The 23,023-nt window shown below is 43.1% G+C and overlaps 1 protein-coding gene across 1 annotated transcript in view; it reads right to left on the reverse strand.

The window, feature by feature from the left end:
• The window catches only part of slc25a21 (solute carrier family 25 member 21), a 94,744-nt gene that overhangs the window by 14,436 nt on the left and 57,285 nt on the right, over nucleotides 1-23,023 (reverse strand). Inside the window, exons 3-4 of the mRNA XM_084382198.1 lie at nucleotides 16,346-16,394; nucleotides 3,999-4,082 (exon numbers count right to left, since the gene is read on the reverse strand). Coding sequence (XP_084238324.1) covers nucleotides 3,999-4,082; nucleotides 16,346-16,394 — 133 coding nt within the window. The remainder of the gene's footprint in view (nucleotides 1-3,998; nucleotides 4,083-16,345; nucleotides 16,395-23,023) is intronic.

Below are 23,023 nucleotides of genomic sequence, written 5' to 3' on the forward strand. Positions count from 1 at the left end.
ACTGCAGACACGACGGGTTAAATAAACCGGCCAATAATATCCAATCAGAAAATCCATCAGAAAAAATTCTGACCACCTAGCAGTAGAAATGTACGTGAAGTAAAGAGATAATTTGCATTAAAAAAAAACAAAAAAACAATTGAGGACAATCATTGTCTGCAGCAGACTTGTTAATTTCCATACATGAGGAAAACCATGGGAAATATGAGGCGCCCCAGGGAACACTGTAACATGTAAACAACCGGCATGCTTCATCTGCAAATATTTTCACTTTCCCAGTGTCTACTGTAACCTTGACATTGTCACTAGCCAGGGATAGACAACAGAATTACCAGTGGTCAGGATTCACATGGTGAAAGCACAAATAACACGTATCTCCACCTAGTGTGTCATGCACATTATAAGGTGGAAATAGTTATTAATTCACATCTGAAGTAAGCACAAAAAAATATATAATCAAATGTGATATTTATAGACTTGGATGATTACTGGAGGATTTCTTTTTTCGCTATGTAATGATGAATGTTGAGACTTGTGAATTTGGGGCAATTAATGAGATATAATAGCACTATAAACTATAGATATGCATATTTAATATAAGTATTAGTATAAGTATGATATTTCAAAATAATACCTTTTACCTAAATGTTGGTTTGTTACACAGATTATCTGTAAAGGTGCCACTGGAAACTGTTTGGAAATTGGCAGGCACTTTAAAAAAATACTTCCAGGTAAATGGATGAGCCATCTATGATGACAAATCACATGATGATGTGTTCTTGGGAATTCGGATTCCCCACAAGGAAATAACTCAGTTCGTATTTTATAAAGAATTTTAGACGAATTACTCACTTGCTTAGTGATGAGAAGATCAAAACTATGAACATGAAGCAACTACCAACAGCCAGTAAGCTTATTTTACACAAAGGCTGGAAACAAAGGGACTCTGACTAACTCAAATGAATCCACAGACCAGCACCTCTGAAGCCCACAAATCAACATGTTGTTTTTCTGTCCAATTCATTCAATAACTGACGTGAAAAAAAACACATAACTTGGCTAGGAAGCATTTCCCAAAATGTCAAACTCTTCATTAAAACTGATTGTTGCTTCATACAATCCTTGCCTGTGTCACCATAGTAAAACATGTGTAATCTGTTGGACACGCTTATCTGCACTTCTTCACAATTCCATGAACGTAGATATTACTTGCATGGGTGGTCCCAGCTGGACTCAACCCCCCCCACCTCCCTCAATCATGCACTACTTCCAGGAATTGGTCATTGATCTACTGTACACAGGCCAACGCGCTCTGCTGCAATGCATTGGACCCTTTTAATATTCCTGTGGCCGTGCTTTGGGTCCCGACCCAGTCTCTGGATACCACACTGGTAAAGAATGCTCGAGAATAGAGACTTTTTGTTTCCCTCCAGACGGAAACACTTAACACATGCTCACGCTGCTACACCCACATGCAACAGAAAAAGGAGCGTGGCCTGTAAGGCAATACACAAACCGAGTGTTGCTGAGCGTGGTTCACACTGTCACACACTTATGAGCACAGCTACAGGATTTCATGCTGCATTTTCCAGATTTAACAACAACATGATGTAAAATGTTGACTTTTTAACTGAAATAATCCACGCTATAACAGTCTTCAAAATTTATCCTGCGGCCACATCAAAAGTCTACATTATGTCCAGCCTTCAGATTGTCTTAAAGATGATGTCACACGTGTACATTTCCATGTCTTTCCTCACTTTAATCACCGAGCTCGAGCCGGGAGCTCAGGTTTCCTCCCTCATCACCTCAGAGAGAGAGTGAGGCCTGGTGTTAGCTCGGCCCTGCCATGAGCTGACGGGAGATGTTTATTTTTAATAATAATTCTACAACAGTGGGGCCTAACACTATTTGTATAAGTTATAACTAAGTGGTTTGGCCTGGAGGAAATCCGCGATGTGCTACTGTGAAGTGATTACAGCCTCAGAAAAAATATACTGTAGTGATAATTGGTCGACGGCAAGGTGGATCTTCCGTCTTTGGGGAAACACCGAGGCTTTGTTATAAGAGCCGACGTTTCATAGGTGTCAAATGTAGTGGCGACGATGACGCTGTTTAATTTGGCAAACATCTTATTGTGTTAAAGTCTTCTCTGGAAATTCATGTTTGCCTAGTCCCACAGGGCACACCCAGAAAGCATGCAGGCACAAAGGCATTAAATTTCACACTGTGAGCGTGTGTGTGGGTGTGTGTGGGGTGAAGAGGGCACAGCTACTGTACTAGGATAGCCGCCTCTGTTGAGCTGCAGCCAGCGTGGGATTTCCAACTGTCACTGACCGGCCTCCTTCACCGTGCACTCGCTCGCTCACACCTCGCAGCAGATCAACTTTATATCCGCTGTAAAGCTGTCGACTCGCCGTAAACAGAGCCAGTGGCAACCACTTTCTCCTGCACCTGCACTGTCTCACAGTCCTGTCACTGGGCAGGCAGTAGAGGAGGGAGAACGGCCTGAGGACTGTCTTTGGTTAGTTGTGAAAGTTTTACATTCAGGTCTGAAGCCAATAACAGCTGCACTCTCATCCGATGTGAGGTGCAATGAGTGATAAGACACGTTCGGTGGCTTACTGCAGGATATATCTGTCAAACACAACGGCAGTTTCAGGATCTGAACATCTAACTCTTTCCAGCCATAGACCACCAACCAGGGCTGAACAGTTAATCGAAATATTATTGAAATTGCAATATGGCTAAGCACAATATCCAAATCGCTGGAGCAACATACCAATATAATTAGGTGTATCTAAATACACCTAATTTTGTTCATCAAGGTCCATGTTTGTCCAAATTTAAAAAGCCGGAAAAACACCCTATCTCACATTTTTAAAAAAAAGTAAAGTTTCTGGATCCGTCCCTTTATCCGGATTAACACCATCCATTCGGTAATCCTGCCGACAAACCAACCAACCACCAGACAGACAGACAGGTCGGGAAGCATTGTGGTGCTACAGAGATTCTCCAGCCTACAAATCATATTCTCCATATGTTTGTTTGTTACAGACCCCACCAAAAATCAATAGCAATATGACTTTTTCTTGCATATCGTTCAGGCCTACCACCCACTGTAAATGGCATTTGCTTATATTTCTGATACACATATGTACTGCACACTTGCATCTGTTCCCCAGCAGATAATAGGATCATTTTCGATGACAAGGAGGCCATACATACTTTATTATGGAGGCGACACCATCATTAAATTGAATTATGTGTGTGGCGTATTAGTACATTTCAAACATTCTTTTGAGCTTTTTCCCATGAGGTGCCTTTGTGGTGTTGGGTAATGTCGGCCTGCTATGGACCGGGAAGAGTTGGCCCTTGTGTATTTAAGGTTTTTCTTAACATGATCTTTATAAAATGTGTGCATATTTAGAAAGGGTTAGGTTTAATATTAAAAACAAACAGAGAAGATATCCTATCTGAAAGGCTAAAAGAGCTGCTTGGGGAGGGTCAAGGGGGTGGGGTGTGGGTAATGTTGTTCCTGTTCTGTTGGCCATTTTGTACAGTCATGTGAAGGCAATTTTTCTGATTGATAAAGTTGTCCACTTCACGAATATCATACACTGTGTTGTTTTTTCTTTTTTTTCAAAAAGAAAAAAAGGACGCATGTTTATTTGGTTGCTATAAATGATGAGAACCCCCACAACAAAAAACTTTGTGAAACAAAATGTTTTTATCTTTTTGTGTGTGCAGATACACTTGCTGCATCTTGCACCATGAAAGTAAATTAAGTCATTCCTTTTATGAAATAATTCTCTTCAAAATACTCTAAGTCTGAGCCATCTGCCATTAAAATAAAGGAGGGGAAATTACTCCTTCTCTGCCCACGGGAAACAGGAAGGCTGACATCATTGGTGCTCTGAAGAAACTGTAATTTGTGAACTTTTTTTTTAAACGTCCTGTAGTCCAGTAGTTGGCAACAACTGTTGTGGATAACCTACCCTTCATTGCGGAAGATGGTCCGGAAGCAATCACCCAGGTTCTTGTAGCTGTTGGGGTCACTGGATCCCCTTTGGATCTGGAACCTGCAATGACAAAGTTCTCATTAAAGTTTCTTAAGTATCAGCAGCTCCACATTTAACTAGTTTCTGTGTTATTGATATACATTGTGACACTTGTGTTAATAACAGACTTATCCTAAATGAGCTCATTTCCCTCCTTTTTTTCCTCCCGCTCCCTTTCATCCGCGTTTTTTTTCCTCCTCCGCTATAAGACGAGAGGCTCCTGCCACCAGGTCCCCCCAGCGCAGGGGAGAACTCAAACATTTATTTAACCCAACCGATCCAATTAGCCACCCAACTCCCCAGGACCAGGCCATTTGCAGCAAGCTTTTCGGCCACTAACATGCTAGTAAGCCAATTGTAACAGCTCTTCAGTTACGTGTAAATTTTTAATATGATGGAGCCAGTCGAGGGACTTTTTGTTGTATAGCAAACACGCTGGTACCTCCCTAATAAAGGCTGGTGAGCTGCGTGTAAATCTTTTACATGAGAGACCAGTTGGGGGTGAAAGAATGAACATAAATGGTGCCTGTTGGAGATAAAGAGTTTCAGGTATTAGGATGAGATGACATTCTCATTATATGCTGCCACATGGCTGACTCCAACAGAAGAAAACATGTTAAACTTAATGGTCTGATGAGATTATGCAATGATTTTAACCCAATTAACAATACACAATAAAAAAAAGCATGGTTCAAAATGTGATGACAGATAACTCGAGTGATTTAAATAAGTTATAGTGAAGAACATCAGGGATTGTGAGGGCAGAAACAGAGGCAGAAGTAAAGAAAGTAAGAGGCAACAGGACAAGAGAAAGATTCCCTCCTCATATGGCTTCAACTGCCAGGTCACAAGGTCAGCAGTAAGTCGTCCATGCGGGTGCCTGATGGGGCCATAAAGGGCCCCCGGGTTCCAGTGGAGGGGGAGTTTAGTGGGGTGAGCGGCCTTTCATATCGCTAACAGATTAACATCTTAGAGGGGTGTCCCTCAAATCCTATTTGGTGGATTCCCAAATAGCTTGTAACCCGTTCCTGAAAACCAGTTAAACCAGCATAATAAATAGATGTCTGACACCATATTAAAGAGAAGAAGGAAAAGAAGGACTGGAGGTATGAGGGGATGGTGGGATAAGGGGTGCGGAGAGGGGGGCAAAGACCCGGAAGATTTAAGACTACTGGGGCTTGTAAACATATTCAAATCTGGCTTAATTAAAGGCATATGATGCTGGGGTCAAGGATGGAAGAGACCCTGTCCCCCGTCTCCCCCTCGACACGAGCCGGCCCTGAGAGAGTGGGGTTGGCAGGGCCGTGGTCCGGTTCCAGCCCCCTGATTCCACTCATGACCCTGGGGTCACCTCATTTCCTCATGGCCCTCTCCTACCCCGCCATAAAAGCCAGGGACCAAACAGCAAGGCCCAGGGAGTGGGAGATAATAGGGAGGACCAGAAGAAGTTGAGGCAGCAGGGGAACCGTCAAGCCCCTGGCTAGGAAGCTGCTAATGTTGCTTTTCAGAGTGGAAAATAAGTCTCAAAGCTTCAGTCAGTCCTGGTTGAATTTGCTGTTTTAGAGGATCTGTGCAGACAAAAAGCTCTAGTTTCTGTTAATAAGGCCTCAGTGACGATATACTGCCTGAAGAAGAGCATAAGAGCCTCCATTGCTCTGGCAGATTCACTTGGCCTTGGAGTCAGCCATGCAGATCGTAAACTCTGCAGACAGAAGACTCAAGGAAAACCCTGGGGCTTCCTTAAAACGAACCGCTTGGAGCATCTCCTTCAATCATCAGCGAAAGCTAGTGGAGATACTACATACTCAGAGGTGATGAGATCTGCAAGTTCATCAAAAGTCCCCCTCCTTTCATTTCCTTCCCATATCCAACTCAGCCTGTGTTTGTGTTTTACAGGCCCAGAGCTGCCCAGGTGAGGGTGAAGGCGAGGGCAGGTTGGTGCTTCTGCGAGCGAGACAACGGGGTAAATGATCCCGAAGACCTCGTCCACCTGACCTCCACCGCCTATAAAAGTACAAACTCTAGGCGTCCACAAAGAAGTCAAAAAGGTAAATGAGGGCGGAGTGGCTGACGAGAGCCCCATTCTTTGTATTTTTATGGACAGGAGCGCAGTGTTTGAGGGCCTTACAAGGCCGTGTCCGCTCCCAGACCCCAGTGGTAATAGGCTCGAACCGGGGACCAACAAGACGGGCTGTCACCTCGGAGAAGACGAGATGTAGAGGTGAGGCTCATTAATGATGGTGTTAAAAAAATGCCTATGGGAAGGGGGTAGGGGGGTTATTGGGTTGATCAAAAGGGAGAGGCTTGATGGGCCTTCTTTTAAAAGGGGCAGGCCATGCTTTTTAGGAGGTCTCTTAAAAAAATATGCCCTATTAAATGAGGGGTATTCCCTCAGTGGCACTCAGACCAATTTTGATGACTTGCTCACTTTAAAATTTAGTGTCTAATAAGGCTGATATGAAATCATATTTACAGCTATTCAGACAGATTGACATCTAAATTAACACCCCATATAGAGACGTAATGACCTAATCTACAACAGGTAGTTATCTAATGCCATCTATTATACTGCAATAATTCAATCTGTGCAATTTTCTCCAAGTTTGAACATTATGATTTATGTGCGTTGCTGTGTTTTTGGACTGGTTACTACAGCTTGAGTCTTGATCTGCTCATGCCTTCCCTGCAGGGACGCCAAGTTCTTTGACAAGAAAAAAAAAAAACAAGAGAGAAAGAGACAAAATATATGATTGAAGGAAAAAGGAGAAGTGAATCACCAGGGGGAAGGAATGGAAGCCATTTCTCATGATGCATCTGAAGTGCATAAGACAATCCAGAAGGCAACATAAAGGGGAAATCTAGTTTTTACAGCCAGACAATTAATTTTAATGAGCGGGATCATAAAGATCGTAGAAGTCCATCGCATTGGTACATGAGGTTAAGAGCACTTTTCAGACCTAAATAGTCCAACATGGCAAATGCAGCCAATTGTGACTTTAGCCAATCGTGCTTCAGGGTAAGAGAGCGTAACCAAAAAAGGGTCCCATTTGGATCCAATAGTTGCTTGTTGTGACAACCCATTGTTGTTGGCAACAGTGCTTACGGACTGAAAGTATGTTTGAAGAATAAAAAGTAGGGATACTTTCCCAATTTTTGATGAGATTTAGCTCTTTTGTTCCTACAAAGTTTGACTTGATGCAAAATGCGTTGGGCAAAAGAACATGCCCAATAAATGTAATGTAATAATGTTGATTTTAGCTGCATAATTACATGTTAAAAAATGAGCAAAGAAAAAACAAATACTGATGGATTGAATCTATGGCAAAACTGTCAAAGGAAAAAGTGTTTGAGCGAGGCAGGAGGAGGCCAATAAAGACAGTCCTTTGGAGAGAGGAATAGGAAAATAAAGTCAAGGGGAAGAAGATGCAAGATGGGAGCAGAGGGGAAGTGATAAACCTTTGGCGCTTGTGACACGGCAGGCTGCCAGAGCTTGATCTGGACCAGGCCAGGTTGGGTTACAACAGCACCGCAAACCTACTAGACCTGGGAAAGCCCAGGTTACGGAGCGGGCTGTGGTTTAGACAAGGGAGAAAAAGTGGCTGTAAAGGCAGGTCGACATCCCCCTGTCACTCTGGATCCTTCCTCACTCCGATAAAACTGACTCCTCTGATTCCCTATGGTGATGTTGGGACCACTTTGCCGGTCCAGATGTCTGCTCATATATTGTGACCTCTGTGACCCGAGATCAGGCTGTGTTACCGTGGAAGAGCAGGAAAAGAGCTGCATAAAACAGCACGAGGACAGGCTAGGCCAGGACTGTGACTCAGATGTTTTGAGCATTACAAACTCCACGTTGACTGACAGATCTTTCTATATGATTAACTCGACTGAAGCAAATTTAGAAAGCCACTAACACTGAAGCGGAGCAGATAGGTGGAAAAAATGAGCAGTCTTCCTGACATTTCCAGTAAGTGGTTGCATAACACATAGGATTTCTTGGGTGTTTAAACTGGGGTCTCATAACCCCTGCCAAAAGCTGTTAACTGAAATTATGCTGCAAGAGCTTTAGCAATAATTTTAATTACACTATATATAAAGCAGTATAACAGTGAAAATAGCTCTGCAAGAAAGTCAAGACCCTTTCTTTAAAGGAACCGATCTACACTGATGCACAATTTCAAGGTCCGGCTGCAGAGAAAAACAGAAGCCCTGATAAATGATGGAAAACCAGACACGCCAAGTCGGGACTACCCAGTGACAGACAATAACAGCCACTTTGATGTGAGGAGATGCTGCAGGATTGTAGAGACTCCCCCCTGACAGCAGGTAACCACTGGCTATAACACAGTGAGCTCCAGACAGAAGACAACTGCCCTGCATGCTTCTAGGGGGAAATCTGAGAGTAGACGTTACTACGCTATCTTGTCTAAGCTGTCACTGTGGGCGCCACTCAGCTCCCCACAGATGCTAAAAACTAATGAGATTTTACGGAGGCCTTTATTGTTGCTCTAAAATGGGTAATTTCAGCTCCCTGTTATATTCTTTGTTCTATATAAACCAGGCCACTACTGTTAACTTCCTCTCATCATTTATCTGACATGTACATCTTAAGGCCTTGTTGTTTTTGTCATGAGCAACAGATGGTGAATATTACACGGCGAAAAAGCTACATCATCTTCTGAGAACAAGGTTGATTTTTCTGAGCTTTTCAGCCAATCATGTTGTGCAGAACAGACGTCATGTAGACCTGTACAGATCGAGAAATTGTTTGCAACTTTGCTCATGCCAGCAAAACCTCTGCACACAGAGGTTAACTTAACACAGGTAAACTTAAAATAGGCAATTGCCAGGAGATGAGTTTTTCTTTTATGTTATTTACTTGTGTGTCTCTTTCCACATTACAAACACTCAAAAAAACAGCATGAAGGCCTTTTATATATCTTTTACTTCAGTCTTCATTTCAAGCTCAATCCCAACTGAACGATTTTGGAGGCTGCTCGAACAGAGACGGATGGAAATTACACGTCAACATCCCTAATATCGATATGCATCATAGCATTTCACTGTGTCCACCCGGGTATGTCAGGTTTCCATCAATGCTTGTCAGAACCGGAGCTGACGAACACCCGTGATTACTGCAGAGCCATTTGAAGCGGGAATGAATGCCAGTTGTATCCTTTCCCACTGAAGACAAAAGCCAGATGTTAATGGGTGTTAGTGGGTTTTTTGCCCAGCATGAAAGGGGTAAAAGAGACATCACATGCAGCTTTTCCTGAGCAGCCTTCTAGTGTACGGCATGTTGGACAGCAATGGCAACACCAACAGGGCGGCGAGCGCGACTTGCGAGTGTAGGGATGTACATACACATGAATTGCTGTGGAGAGTGCAGTGGGCGCAGGGACCATGCTGAGTCCTTATGTGTCTGTTCAACACTTCAAGTGCAGATTATCACAACTACATCAACAATGCGCTTTAGGCACTTAGTAAGCTTAAATGCTTTCACAGTTTGAATGACTTAAAGAGAAGAGGTGTCCCACTGCGCACCATGTTTTGTAATTGGAAATTGTCAAACAGCTGTGATGCCTGCATTCACTGCAGCTCAGTCGTTTATTGTTCAGGTATTAGTGCCTCAATGACAACAGTATTTGCTGAGTTTGAAAGTGGCTTTTCGACTGACTCAACAGCTGCTCGCAAGAGGTTGGAAAAGGAGTGATGGAGGCGGGATAAACGATGTATGGACATGCATGCGTTAGTTTTGAGAGTCAAAAATAAAGAGAGAGATGGGGCAGCAGGGGGGCAGCACTGTGGTCGCAGCACAGTCAGGGTCTACTGAAATGAAAGCACATAATGCCTTCACTCTGTAATTAGTGTACTGGAATGTGAAGCCCATCACTGATAATGATTACAGGTGCTCCAGTATGGCACACACACGCTGACATGCACATCTGTTCTTTATGTCTACCTCTATCTATAACTGAAATCTCTAAAAAGGAATCAATTTGTTACATCTCTGACATCTGTGAGTAACTGCAGCAACATCTGTCACAACATTAAAACTAATGGGACACACAAGTTTATTTTTCTCTCGATGCATTTTACTCTAATTAGATAATCTACAAAGAAATGATGCTGCAGCTAAATGAAATGCATCATATACAGCTGCGACCACCACGATGGCCCAAATGTCATATTATTCAAGAAAGAAGAATGGCCAAATTGAAGTGATATATTTTTATATCTATTTGAACCATTTATTTAATTTGTTTAATCAAAAGCAGACAAAGCGGCCAGATGTTCCCGATCTTTAGTAGCTTGAGATGGGCAGTTGATATTGTGTTTGAACTGTTTTGGTACATGTTGATGGGGGTCTTTTGCAAGAACTGAAGTAATAAATAACATATACTCAAACAAATTTTTTAGAGCTGACCACCTTCTTTTTTGATTTTCTGTTGTATATGTGTATTAAACTCTGAACAGTAATCCAACACCAACATTTTTAAAATTCTTGCTTCCCACAATATCTGTTTGCGAAAGATTGCGGATATGGCAAAAAAAGTGTTTACGGTTTGCAAGCAATAATTGTCTGTGACATTGACTGTATGAAATGCAGATGTTTGACGTAAACCTGCATTCTTCTTTATTCTTCTTCTAATGGCCAGCAGTGGCCAACTCCACTGGTTTCAAAAATAAGTCAGGTTGTATGCAAGCTTATGAGAAAATGACCCCAATTCTCAGTTGATTTATCTCCTCAGCAAACAGTTACCTAATGGGTTTTTGGTCTTCTTCAATATAGCATGATGTTCATTTAGCAAATGATGGTCTCATTTAGAGTAATATAGTCAATCAAGCAGGGTACGCTTTAGGGCGAGACTACCTTGTGATTGAGAAATTGCTAACATGGCGTGGCCTCGGGTTCTCAGTCAGATCCAATCAGGATATCCTACCCAGCTCCACCCTCTTGTCCAAATATGGTCACCTTTGGCTTCTAAAAACCAGCCAGTCTCGAGGCCTCAAAATTGCAAAACCAATGGGTGATGTTAATGGAACAATTTTTCATACAGAAGTCTGAGGTGTCATCTGAGTATGACTGGAATGCAAAGGCATCATTTCAATCCTGCCAAACACGCTGCTCTGCTGTGCTCATGAAAAGAGTCGCTCTCCACCTTTTGCACTGGACTTGCCCTTGCTCAAGCTCCTGCAATGAAGCGATGCAAAGACTGAGCTCAGTTTATCCTGCACGCATGCCGCATGTGTTTGGCTTTTTCACTGCGAGTAAAGTCTTGCCCTGCAGTCTCACAGCGCCAGAGGGATTAGGAGCTGGCTTGACGACCGCTGACCTGCTTGCTCCTTTACAAGGCGAGATCAGCCATCAGGCTGCTGCTGCTTTGTGCCCTGCTGTTTGAGGGTTGTGTCAGGGATTCCTCCATAAGTGCACCGGGGTTCACCAAGCAGTTGGGGGCACACGGAGGTGGAGGCGGGGTGAAGCCTTTGGGCCATCCTCGGCGCTGTCACACGTTCCCCAGAAAGACTGGACGTCATCTGTCAAAGACCTCATCAAAGATCACTTTCAAGCCCCCCGAGTGGGACACACTTTCATGCGTGCTGTGACCAAATGGAGGTAGTGTTGCCATGGAGACTGCCGCGAGCGAGGGCCAGGACCAGGTTTTTCTAATCAGGCTTGAAACAGGCTACTGGCAGGCTTAGTGGTTTGCAATGACTCTGACAGCCATGTCATACAATACAATTTACAGAATTGCATAATTCGATACAAATCTTCTAAAACACATGTACAACGGGGATTTAAAAGAAAACATTACATAATCGCTCAACAAGCTACAAATTCAGAAGGAATGATGGAAGTTCAAACAATGCGTTCAACATGTTGATGATGATGTTGTTATATGATATGGGTTGTATTAACAAAAAAGTAGTGGCTGATTATAACAAGGGGCGAACGGAGATGGCTGTTGAAAAACTAAAACGACCAAACGCAAAAGAAACAGTTAATGTTCAGAGGGAGGGGTTAAAAAAGCACGAGGTTGTTATCTGAGAGGGGGAAAAGACGAGGAGCAAGGGGAAACAGAATAGGAATGCATGAATGACACGAGAAAGGAACAAAGGCAAGAGTTATTGCACAAACTACATCTTCGGGGGACATTATGTCAAACACATCAGATCATGTGCACGGCGTAGAAACTTCAGGAAGCTCACGATGACAGGAGGAGTTGTTCAAGGAGATGCAACACGAGGAAGGCGTGACTTCACTATTTGGGGCGGAAGTCAAAGGGGTGCCGGGAAGCTGCTTTCAGATGAGTACGTTTGCGCATGCATGTGCATTAGGGTGGAGCTCCATGTAACAGGATCTCGACATGAAGGGGAAATGCAGGCTCAGTCCAACTCCCTAATGAGAGGGAGAACCTGATCAGAGTCAGATGGGGTGCCCCGAGTGCACAGCCCCCCGCAGAAAGCGCCGCCCGACACCCTTTGTTACCTCCAAGTGAGCTGAGACCAGCCCATGAACCATGTAACTAGGTGGTTTCCAGGTTAATGAAAAGCTGTAACTCCGGTCCCACTGTCTCTCTCTGCTAAACTGACGACTGCCCTCCCTCCCCCACACCGCATCGCACCCTCCATCTTTACCCCCACATTCCTGCCCCTACCGACGGAGGAGGAGGCGGGGAGGTCAGGGTCAGGGGCAATTAACGGTTTACTTTGTGCGAAGTATGCTACATTTACATTTTAGGCTGATTATTATTCGGAGTGACTCACAATGAGAAAAATGTTGCGATTTCTGGATTCACTTTCATTTTTGGATTGCGTGTATTAAAAGCAGCAAAGAACGAGAACCAGAACTGTCCCAGCTGCAGATGTGAAGCTACATGTGTAATAAATAGTCGAACTAAACTTTTGTGCGCTTGTATTCACACTCAGTTTGGACTGCAGTGTGTGTGTGCGTTCTCATTGAAGAAGAAATGTGTAATCAAAATCAGGATTTTTCTGCTTTCCTTCTGTTTTATATCATTGTAAATGGATTTCTTTGGGTTTTTAAACTGTTATGTCGGACAAAACAAGCACTTCAGATCACATATTTCACTATGTGGCATTTTATTGAGCAAATCATTAACTCATAATGAATGTATTCATTGCAGCTTTACTATCCCCTGACAAAAAGGCCACTTCACACCACAGCTGATGCAATCAATAATCATTTGTCCGGTAAAAGAAGTCTTTAATGATGCATTCAGGGTCCAAACTTTACTTTTTGGTCCGGTACAGGCCAAAATGTTTGTCAACTGACCATAAAACAGAAAAGATGCCATTCAAAATTAATGAGCTGCGGCAAACACTGCTAATCATCGTATTTGTGTTGCTATTCCTTATCTGTGAACTTCTCTGTGAATCTTATTTTAAACATACTTCCACATTGCTCTGTATTTTCCCTTTAGGCTGATCAGTAAGGCTGGGGAAAAAATGTTGGCAGGTCATTTCTGCAAACCATGGATACATTCCACTCATAAGGCTACAGACAATATTTACATTTCAACAAAACGTGCCATGTCACATTCACGCGTCATGTCTATGACCTGACTGTCATATCTGGTGGTGGAGGGGATGACGGTGGAGTTACAGGCGACAGTTCAGGACTGTGTTTCAACATTGTGTGACATCACTGGGTATTTTTAAGGAGACCTCGGGACAATTTCCAGTTGTGTTTGTGGTGACCAAAACAGGTATTTTAAACCAAAACATGATCTTTTCCTAAGCATAACCAGGTGGGTTTCGATCCTGAACCTAAGCAGTCATAAGCACAGCCTTGTGAAAAACTGGACGCAAAGAAATTTCAAGGTATCTGTGATCTCGCAGAAATGTACATTGCCAACATTTATGCTGTGTCAAGTTACATAATGGTGCTTTAATTAAATTATTATTTTACCAGCATTTGGTGAATGGCAGGTGTTAATTTTGTACCCTGGACGCATCCATGTGCTTACCTCAAAATGGCCTACATACATTTGTGCACATTCGACTCTTTCACAACGATGAAAGAGGCAGTAAGTCACACTGATGGAAGGTGGGCTCTGCAGGAGTCCCTCAGATGTAAGATAGATGTACTTGTTAGCAAAGGTGAGTGAAGGGGGTCATGGCTTGACTGGTCAGCGAGCAACGCGACGGGGAGTAAAAGTGCAACAACAAAGGCAGAAAGACACACTGTGAATCATCTGACAAGACTTTCACTTTTACGGCCCATAGCTAAAGCAGTGTTCAGTGTGGTCTGGTAGTCAAAAATTACCCAGAAGTGTTTGCTCTTCAGTATTTTTAATCATTTTGTCATAATGGCCTTGCTTTGCTGCTCTGCATTAAAAACATCTCTGAAGTAGTCCAAATGTCGCACTATCAATCACATTGGAAGTTATGTGTCACATTTTTTTTTTATCTCTGGAACAAAGCTCTTCATTAATCTGCCAAAGCAGCCGTTTTGGAGGATGAATCATTATTTGTTTAAAGCAAAAAGCTGCCAAATGCTCCTTTTTGATTCATAACAGCAGTATTTGGCTACTGGTGGAGTGTTTCTACACCAACTGCTGCAGCTAATCCTGAATCCGCCTCCCTCCTCCTCCTTCCCCCACTCGGAGAAAGAGAAGAAAGATAAACCCTCATTTGGAAAATAGGTAAACATCGGCTCCCGGGCAGGTACACAGTTAGTCAAGTTTACCTTGAAAAAAAAGGGGAAAAAAGGAGAAAGAAAGGGGGGGAAAAAATCCCTTTGATTCTGAGTTGGTGGAAAAAAGTAAATTTACTCCAGTTGCCATTCAATTTGGACCGGTGGACATTAAAAGCAGGAGCCAGTGCCTAATAAGAGCCATGCCTGAGCGAGAGAGAGAGAGAGCGAGAGACCCAGAGAGCCAGTGGAGGTGTGTCTGTGTCTGCACTCTCGGCTCCAAGGTTCCTGCTAATAGATTTCAGCTCCCTCAGTGTCCCAATTAGCTGGTATGTATGCTTGGTTTATGAATTCATGTGTGGATGTTAAGTGTGTGAACATGCACGTACAGTATGTATATGTAACAATCAGCAACCCTCATGTTGTTTAGACACTCTCGACGCCGTCCAAAGAAAGACGCGTCTGTTTCTTGCATAAAAAAAAACAACAAAAAAAAACAGAGTATACCCGGAGCCAAGACCAAAAGGAATCAATTTGCACAGACCCATTCTCAGCACCTATCCACGTAAACACATGGCGACACAAACAGGGAAAACAAACAGATAAACCTGTCTAGTTTTAGAGCAGCTTTTACCGCTTTTTAAGGAAGAGCATTACAAAGAAAATACTGAGTGCACTTTTAACCCTGACCCCGTGTGAGGACGGACAGGCAGAGCTCAAGACTTACCTGTAATAAACCCCCTTAGTTTCTACACGTGACCGTAAATCACACCGTGTGCCTTCAAAGTATCAAATATCAGCTAATACAACGCCGCTCACCCCTGGCTTTTATCCCCGCGTTTCCTCCTCTGTGTTCTGGTGGTGGCACGGCCTTCAAAGTGCAACCATCTCACTTTTTTAAAAGGCACGCCAAGCAATTTATTTACCAAGAAACTGCTGCCGTAAATGACAGAAAAAGCAGTACAATTTACTGACGAGTATGAGGCAGGGTGGGGAGGGGGGCGAAGAACGAAGCCAGGGGTCTTGGCCAGGCCTGTGAAAGACTATAAAGCTTTAGTAGTAGCCCACGACCTGTTAATGGCTGGCTGAGACACTGTGGTGTGAGGCTCCTGATCACTCAACAGCTCAACACTGCTGCCGCTCTTGCATAACACACAAACAGGAGATGGTAGCGGAAAACACGCTATTAAAAGTAGCCTGTGCATTTAGTGGCATCTGATTGTTCCCATTTTCTTTACATGAACCACACACCATACTAAAAAAAAAAAAATAAAAAAAAAATGTGTGATTCTTATTTTCTTAAATTGAGTAATAAGGTAAAAAGTTTGGGAGCATAAAAACATCTAACGTTAGCATTGTGTGGGGAATAAAGGAGTAAATGATGCATTTCATTTTCCACAAAATGTCTAAGGCTCTTGGCATTGGTGCCCACTTGTGTGGATTATGAGTGCGGAGCTGGCAAGGCCAACTGAGCTGGGAAAAAAGACCTGGTATGCTCGGAACTCCACTACACAGACCCAAATACCCACCAAGAGGATTCAAGGCAGATGTGGACGAAAAGTTGCTCTCTGTAAGCAGCATAAACGTTAAAGATGTATGTATGGGCTGCTAAGGTTGAACTTACCTTGTCTTGACTACATCAAGGGGGTGCATCAAGCAGATCTCCACCAGGCCTGAAAGTAGAAAAAGTCAGAATAAGTCACTTTAATAATAGTTCATTAAACTATAGAGGCGCTGAAGTGAAATCAGAACTTCCAGGTTCTGTTAGTAGGAAAACCTCATTCAAAATCCCATTGACATTTTGAACTACTCTATGAACTAAAAATCCAGCTGGGAGCACAAGTTTACTCAACAGTATGACGTCTGTTTCACTTCGCAAGTTCAGACAAGGGCAAAAACTAATAATCAGAGGAGCTATCTGACATCATGGTTAATTAAATATTTTAATATTGCGCAGCCTTTCATTAACACCATTTCCCTTAAGCCATAGAACATTACGTGCTAAATGCCATGGCACAAAAAAAGAGACCGTGGGAGAGTTTTTATAGATATGGCAAAACCTGGTTATGGCACCTGGGCTTGGAAATTTTAAGTAATTGCTGTTCAACTTTAAATTTCTCATTGCAAGTTTTGTAATGGATGCCCAGGACCATGCTGCATTTTTTCAGAAAGATATCAGAGAAATACTTAAAAAGAAAGATCTGTCGAGTCATAGAAGCTAGAGGGAAAGACGCTAGCTTGGATGTGATATCAGGACGTTGTTTCTTTATAAAGCATTAATTACAGTTGTACTGTAGAGACGACCCAGCAGTCTTCTCCTTTTCAGTCACACACACACACACACACACACACACACACACACACACACACACACACACACACACACACACACACACACACACACACACACACACACACACACACACACACACACACACACACACACACACACGTACACCTAAGATATCTCTATGGTCCTCTTAAAGCATCTGTGGAGAGACTCCCATTAACCACAGATTCCGGCATAAAACCATCTTAAGTCGGTTGACACAGAATTGATTATAGACTAATTTTTTTAACACACTTGTCAAGCAATAGTTGCTTTGTCAAATATTTTTTTTCATACCGTTCTGCTTTTCTTTTTACAGCAGGCGCGTTACACTAAATGCTGTCCACCTGTCAAATCCACCATATAGACTCTATGTGAACTTGTACATGTCAAATTAAATGTTAAATCCCCGCAGGATCAGATTGTAACATAAATCTGATGTTTTACTTCATGCTTGACAGTTCACCTGAAAATAATCTGATAAATCGTCTGACAGCTGACTGGGGCAAAAGTCGCTGGAGGTTTTTCCATGTGATTTCTTCCTTTCAAATTTAAAGCTGTACAACTGCACTTTTTGTTGCCCCCCAATGGTTCGAACTGAAATCCAGCCCCTGTCGATCCTCCACGAGAACCTTATCACCTCTCTGATCGTCACTACACCTGATACTGCTTCAGTAATTCTCAGTGTTCTTGAGTCTGATGCCATCTTTGCAAGAACAAGAGTCTGAATGAGTGACCCAATGAGACTTGTTTCAAATAAATCCTGCGAGTGACTGTACTCGTCTGGATTTTGAAGGGCAGAATCCATCATCCATATCGTCCACGCAAACCAAGCACGTCACCCCTGTGCCAGCAGCTGAAGAATCAATGCAGCTGGGTGATCAGTCAAGGACTCTGAGGTTTCACACACACGCTAACTATGCGCATCTGTGGTGAAAAGCCACTGCTTTGGCACGGAGGCCTTCTGACTCAATCAGTCTTTTTTGTTTTTTTTTCTTAGCTAACAATTCTCACTGCATCCCTTCACTGGTGCTCTGAAGGCTTCCCTTGCAGATTCCTCTGTGTGTGTACACAGCTGCTGTGCAATATGGACTCTTACTAATTTGCTCAATTAAACATATTGTCTATAAAAGAATGTCTTCTGGGGTTTTTCCAAGGAAGTAATTATCAAGTGAAATGCCACAGTAAAAATTACTTGGTTGAACTACAGTTGAATCTTAATGTATGAATGTGATGATCAAGAATTACTCAACAAACTACCGGCAGGCAACAGTCAAACAAAACTCCATCTGTCACGGCTCAGTTGACCTGACTACCGTAATTAATGATTTTGCACTGAGAAGGTAAATACAAGGCTGCTTTGGACACCACATCCCGGACCTGCTATTAATAGGCTGGCGGTGAAGATGAGGCGCATCGAATCTTTCAGCAGGTAATCAGATTACATGATGAAACCTGACCTGCCTGCCTGCTTTATCAGCTTGTGCAAACATGAAGATGCTGGGAAGTGACCAAACATGCTCCAACAGGAGATGCAGAGGTGGGAAAGTAAAGTCAAGAGCAAAGACAACTCTGGCAACCTCAAACAGTACACTTGGACACTAAGTGGGAAGCAAAAACAAAGAGCAGACTATATAAACATCTTCTAAAATTCTCGACATTTCCAAAAGACTCCTGCAAATTGTGAGTGAAACATGTTAAACTTAAGTCATATTCACTTTATAGCAAAAAAAATGAAGTTTTTGCGCAACACGTTTCTTTTTTGAAGAGGATTCTTGAGGGGAGTCTGTGGAAATTAAGATAACTTATTAACAAGCTATAATGGTACTCAGTAGAGCACATACAAGGCCCAACAGTCCCCTCATTCCCACTCACTCATAGATACCAGCCACCTAAATACCCTGATTTGTTTCCATTATGAGCCATGTCTCACAATGTTAAAGAAAGTGAGAAAAAAATCCTGGATCCATCTCTTAATCCGAATCCGCATCAGAAGTTATAGGGAATTAATCAATTAACTGTCAATGTCAAGTAATATCTTGATTAATCAATTAGCCATTTGGTGTTTAACTTGTTAGAAAATGGTGAAAAATGTCGGTCAGTGTTTCCCGAAGTCCAAGATCACTTCGACAAATATCTTGCTTTGTCCACAACCAAAAGCTTTCACAGTCTTAAATGTTTTCAATAATAACCAAAAGAGCGCGCTGCTAATGGTTTCTTGTACCTGCAAGTGACCAGAGCAGCTGTGCACATCTGGATACTTCACTTAAAATGATTCACACTAGATTTTGGGCCTCATCGTAAACCTCAGATTACAGGAACTCTAAAGGATACAGGTTACCAAATGCTTCATTAACTTAGAAAGGTAACAGTAGTTAACACTTTTTACTAATTAACACACCTGCCCCGCTGTGCCGTTCACATCCAGTGATTGGTTCAGTGTGTCGGGCTCAGTTCTCAGGCTGTCTGTGTCTAAGTGCGCCGGGGACCAGTGTCTTTAGAAGTGAGGTGAACGTCAGTTAGACGAGCATGTGGTGCCTCCAAGATGGCAGTTGCAGAAGGATTACGTGATGACAAGCGTGAATGCAAAACTACGTCGTGTTTATTTGAGCGTGGGTCTAACGCCCCCGCAGACTAGACACGTAAAGGACAGCTGCTGGCAGATGAGACGACAGGCTGTAGGGGTTTGAAGGAAAACTTGACGAAGAGACAGAGTGTGATCATAATCCTAAAATGACCTTTGTGTGACATGTGGTACAGCTCTTGTTTAAAGCTTATTTAAACTGACTTATTTGTACGTTGTTAAGTAGGAATTTGCCACCCAAGACTGAATCAATATGTTTTAGTACACTTCCCACAAACATTTACCCAACAACTACCTGAAGTCTGCATGCATCAAAAAAATGAATTCAACCTTAGGCAGTCTTAGATATTGTACAATAAATGTAGAAGGGTATTACTGCAACCAATGAGTCATTTTGTGGTGAAGAGTTGTCATTTTCTGACACGTTTCCACTTAATTCATCAATGTCAATGGACAGCCTAGTCACCGGGATAAAATGGGAGCAGTTAACCGCTGATACGTTCACATTAGTACGTGTCATATCATGTTCACATTACATGTTTATGACCTGCCGTATCCAGAGGCGGAGGGGATGGTGGTGGTGTTACATGCGAGAAGGCTGCCAAGCCTGTGACCCCAGTTCGAGACTGTGTTTGTAAGAATGATACTACTGGATATTTTTAAGGAGGCGTCGTGTTTGTGGCGCCAAAAAAACGTGATGTTTTACTAAACTTAAGTTGGGGGTCAGCAACCCGTGGCTCTTTCGCCCCTCTGCAGTGGCTCTCAGGCCCTTTCGTGATTCTTTCATTGTGTGATTGTAAAAATGGGTAGCTGAAGCGCAGAATAGCATCAGACCCAGAGCTGATTTTGTTGTGTTTTATGCTCTGGCCTGAGGATTGATTGCTGTATATGCCTGAGGGGAAAAAAAAGAACAGGGTTAGTGTGATGTTTGCTGACCCCTGCCCTAACCAATAGAAAATTGAACATGAAGACCCATACAGTTGCAACATAAGGAAATGTACACTTTCATCATATGTGTAGCTCGGAGAAATGTATATTGTCAACATTTAATCTGCTGATTGTGTTCCCTTGTGTTCCAGTCACAGAGGTCCTTTGTGCTGTATGTGAAAAGACCAAATGAGAGTGTATCCACTTGAGCAAAAGTCAGAAAGCGAATGTTGTTGTGTGACTTGTCAATCATATTGCCGCAGAAACGGGCGTTGCATTGAACTGACGACAGATCCACAAAAGACGCAGCCTGTCGCTGAAAAACATGTTAATCTGCGAAGGATATTTTCAGTATACGATTAATTGCTGATATTTTATGGAGCCGAATTGTTTTCTCGTCCTGCCCGGCAGGGAATGTTTGACAGTTAAAACCTGCCAAGTATGTACGAGTGTCATTTTACTTTGATTCAGCTTTGCTGGTGACACATCATGGAAACGTCTCTGCTTCAAAGCCTAAAGACACCCAATAACGTCTAATTTCACCTCCAGCTTCTGGCGCTGCTGTGCCCCAGTGCATCATGCTCTTCTACTCCAGCTGTCAGCACATACTACCGTTTAATCATAGAGCGCGGCAGCAGCGAACCCACACACACTCTCGGGAGCACTTCACACTCCTCTGTAGCCTCTGATGCACAGTCACCGAGCATGGTGAGGGCAGACCAAAGAGATGATGCTACTGAGCTGCTGAGCTCAGCTTCTTCTTCTTCTGCAGAGAGCCACCTCCTCCAGCTGTTAGGAGGAGGAGGAAGAGGTAATATTACAGTGACCTGCCATCTGGCTGACGTTGATGGCCTTGCTATGCACCAGTGAGTGACATATTGGGAGATTCCATTATGTGAAGGTTCTTTTGTTCCTGAACTACAATGGTGGTGAAAGACCTTGTCATCCAAGCACCTTGTAGGCACACACTTGTTAAACACAAGTGCTAATGGCGAAGGAGTGCCTGGAGCACAGCCATTAAGACAAACTCTTAAAATAGAAGACTGCAACAAATGCATTTTGTGCCAGCAGACAGCGTAAAGGATAATTGCGCAATGGAAACAAAAGCGCTACAAGGCTACAGTGAGATATTACACTGATTCTACACTGCCGCAGCATATAGTTTTTATTCAACGCCTGGTTTTCTTATTGCACAGAGCTGACGTCATGCAGAATTTTAAAAGCCGTGAAATTTGGCTTTTAAGTCGGGCGCTGGATTAGACGATCATGTGGCAGAAACAGTGAGGCCAGGTGTTAAAACCTGCTGCATCATCGCTCGTTCAGCTGGGCTAATTTTGTGTGGACGGCTCACTGCGTCTCTGGGACAGACCCAACAAGTAGCCTCACTGGTAACACTTGCATTGCCACAAACGCGTTGGCGAAACATTCCAGGTCGAATGATTACTTGTCTCCCAATGAGAGAAGATCATGCATCACGCAAGATGATTATCTGAGTTGGTTTTGGCTCGGGAATGCACACGGTTTGCTCCCACGCAAAAGTGAGAAAGAACAACAATAGTGCGCCAGGGAGCGATTGCTCAACGGGTGCAGGTGCCATCCATCATGCCGAGACACACACTGAATGACTGTAATTCCCAGCAGCCACAGGGAGAAGGTCACTGCCACAGGAAGCACAGCTCCCCCAGTTAAATGGACTAATACATGAGAGACATACTGGTCGCTCATTTCACACGCTTATTTGACCCGCTAAATGCTACAGTCTCTAATAGTAGCTCACACGCTACTTTGTTAAGTATGCTAATCATTTCTCTAATAAAATAACAGAAATTGGAAATTAAATCCTGGTTCTCTTGCAACGTTCTCTTGACAGTAATAAAACTGGCGTGCTCCTCGTCTGCACCAAATCCACTAAACCGGACAGGTTTTCTTTGACTTCCACTCCACAGTACTTCCTTCCCCTCAGGTTACGAGCCTGGGTGTCAGCCTGGACAGCCAATTATCTCTTGGAGCAACATCAACAATGTTACTCTGTCTGCATACCTTTATCTATGGAGTATTCTCCTCGTCTTCGCCTGTTGCTTACCCTGAACAGCACAACCATCCCCATTCACTCTCTATTGACTGTCACAACTCTATTCTCTTCGGTCTCCCTCTCAAGTGTCTTCATAAACTTCACCTGGTCCAGAGCTCTGCAGCCCTTATCATTACCAGAACTCCCTCCATATATCATATTACTCCAGTTCTTCTGCAGCCCTGCTGAATATTGCATTGATTTTAAGATTTTGCCTTTAAGGCGTTTTAGTTTCCTGAGAACGAGCACCTCACACATCACCACCACCGGTAAAAAAAGGCACAGAAAAGGCTCTACTTCTTACGGGAACTCATTTCCGGAGACAAATTCTTTTACAGAGGAGCGATAGAAAAGCATTCTGACTGGAAACATCACAAACTGGCATGATTCG

This window comes from Pagrus pagrus (assembly GCF_965226575.1).
Source record: "Pagrus pagrus genome assembly, chromosome: 18".
Taxonomy (NCBI): Eukaryota; Metazoa; Chordata; class Actinopteri; order Spariformes; family Sparidae; genus Pagrus; species Pagrus pagrus.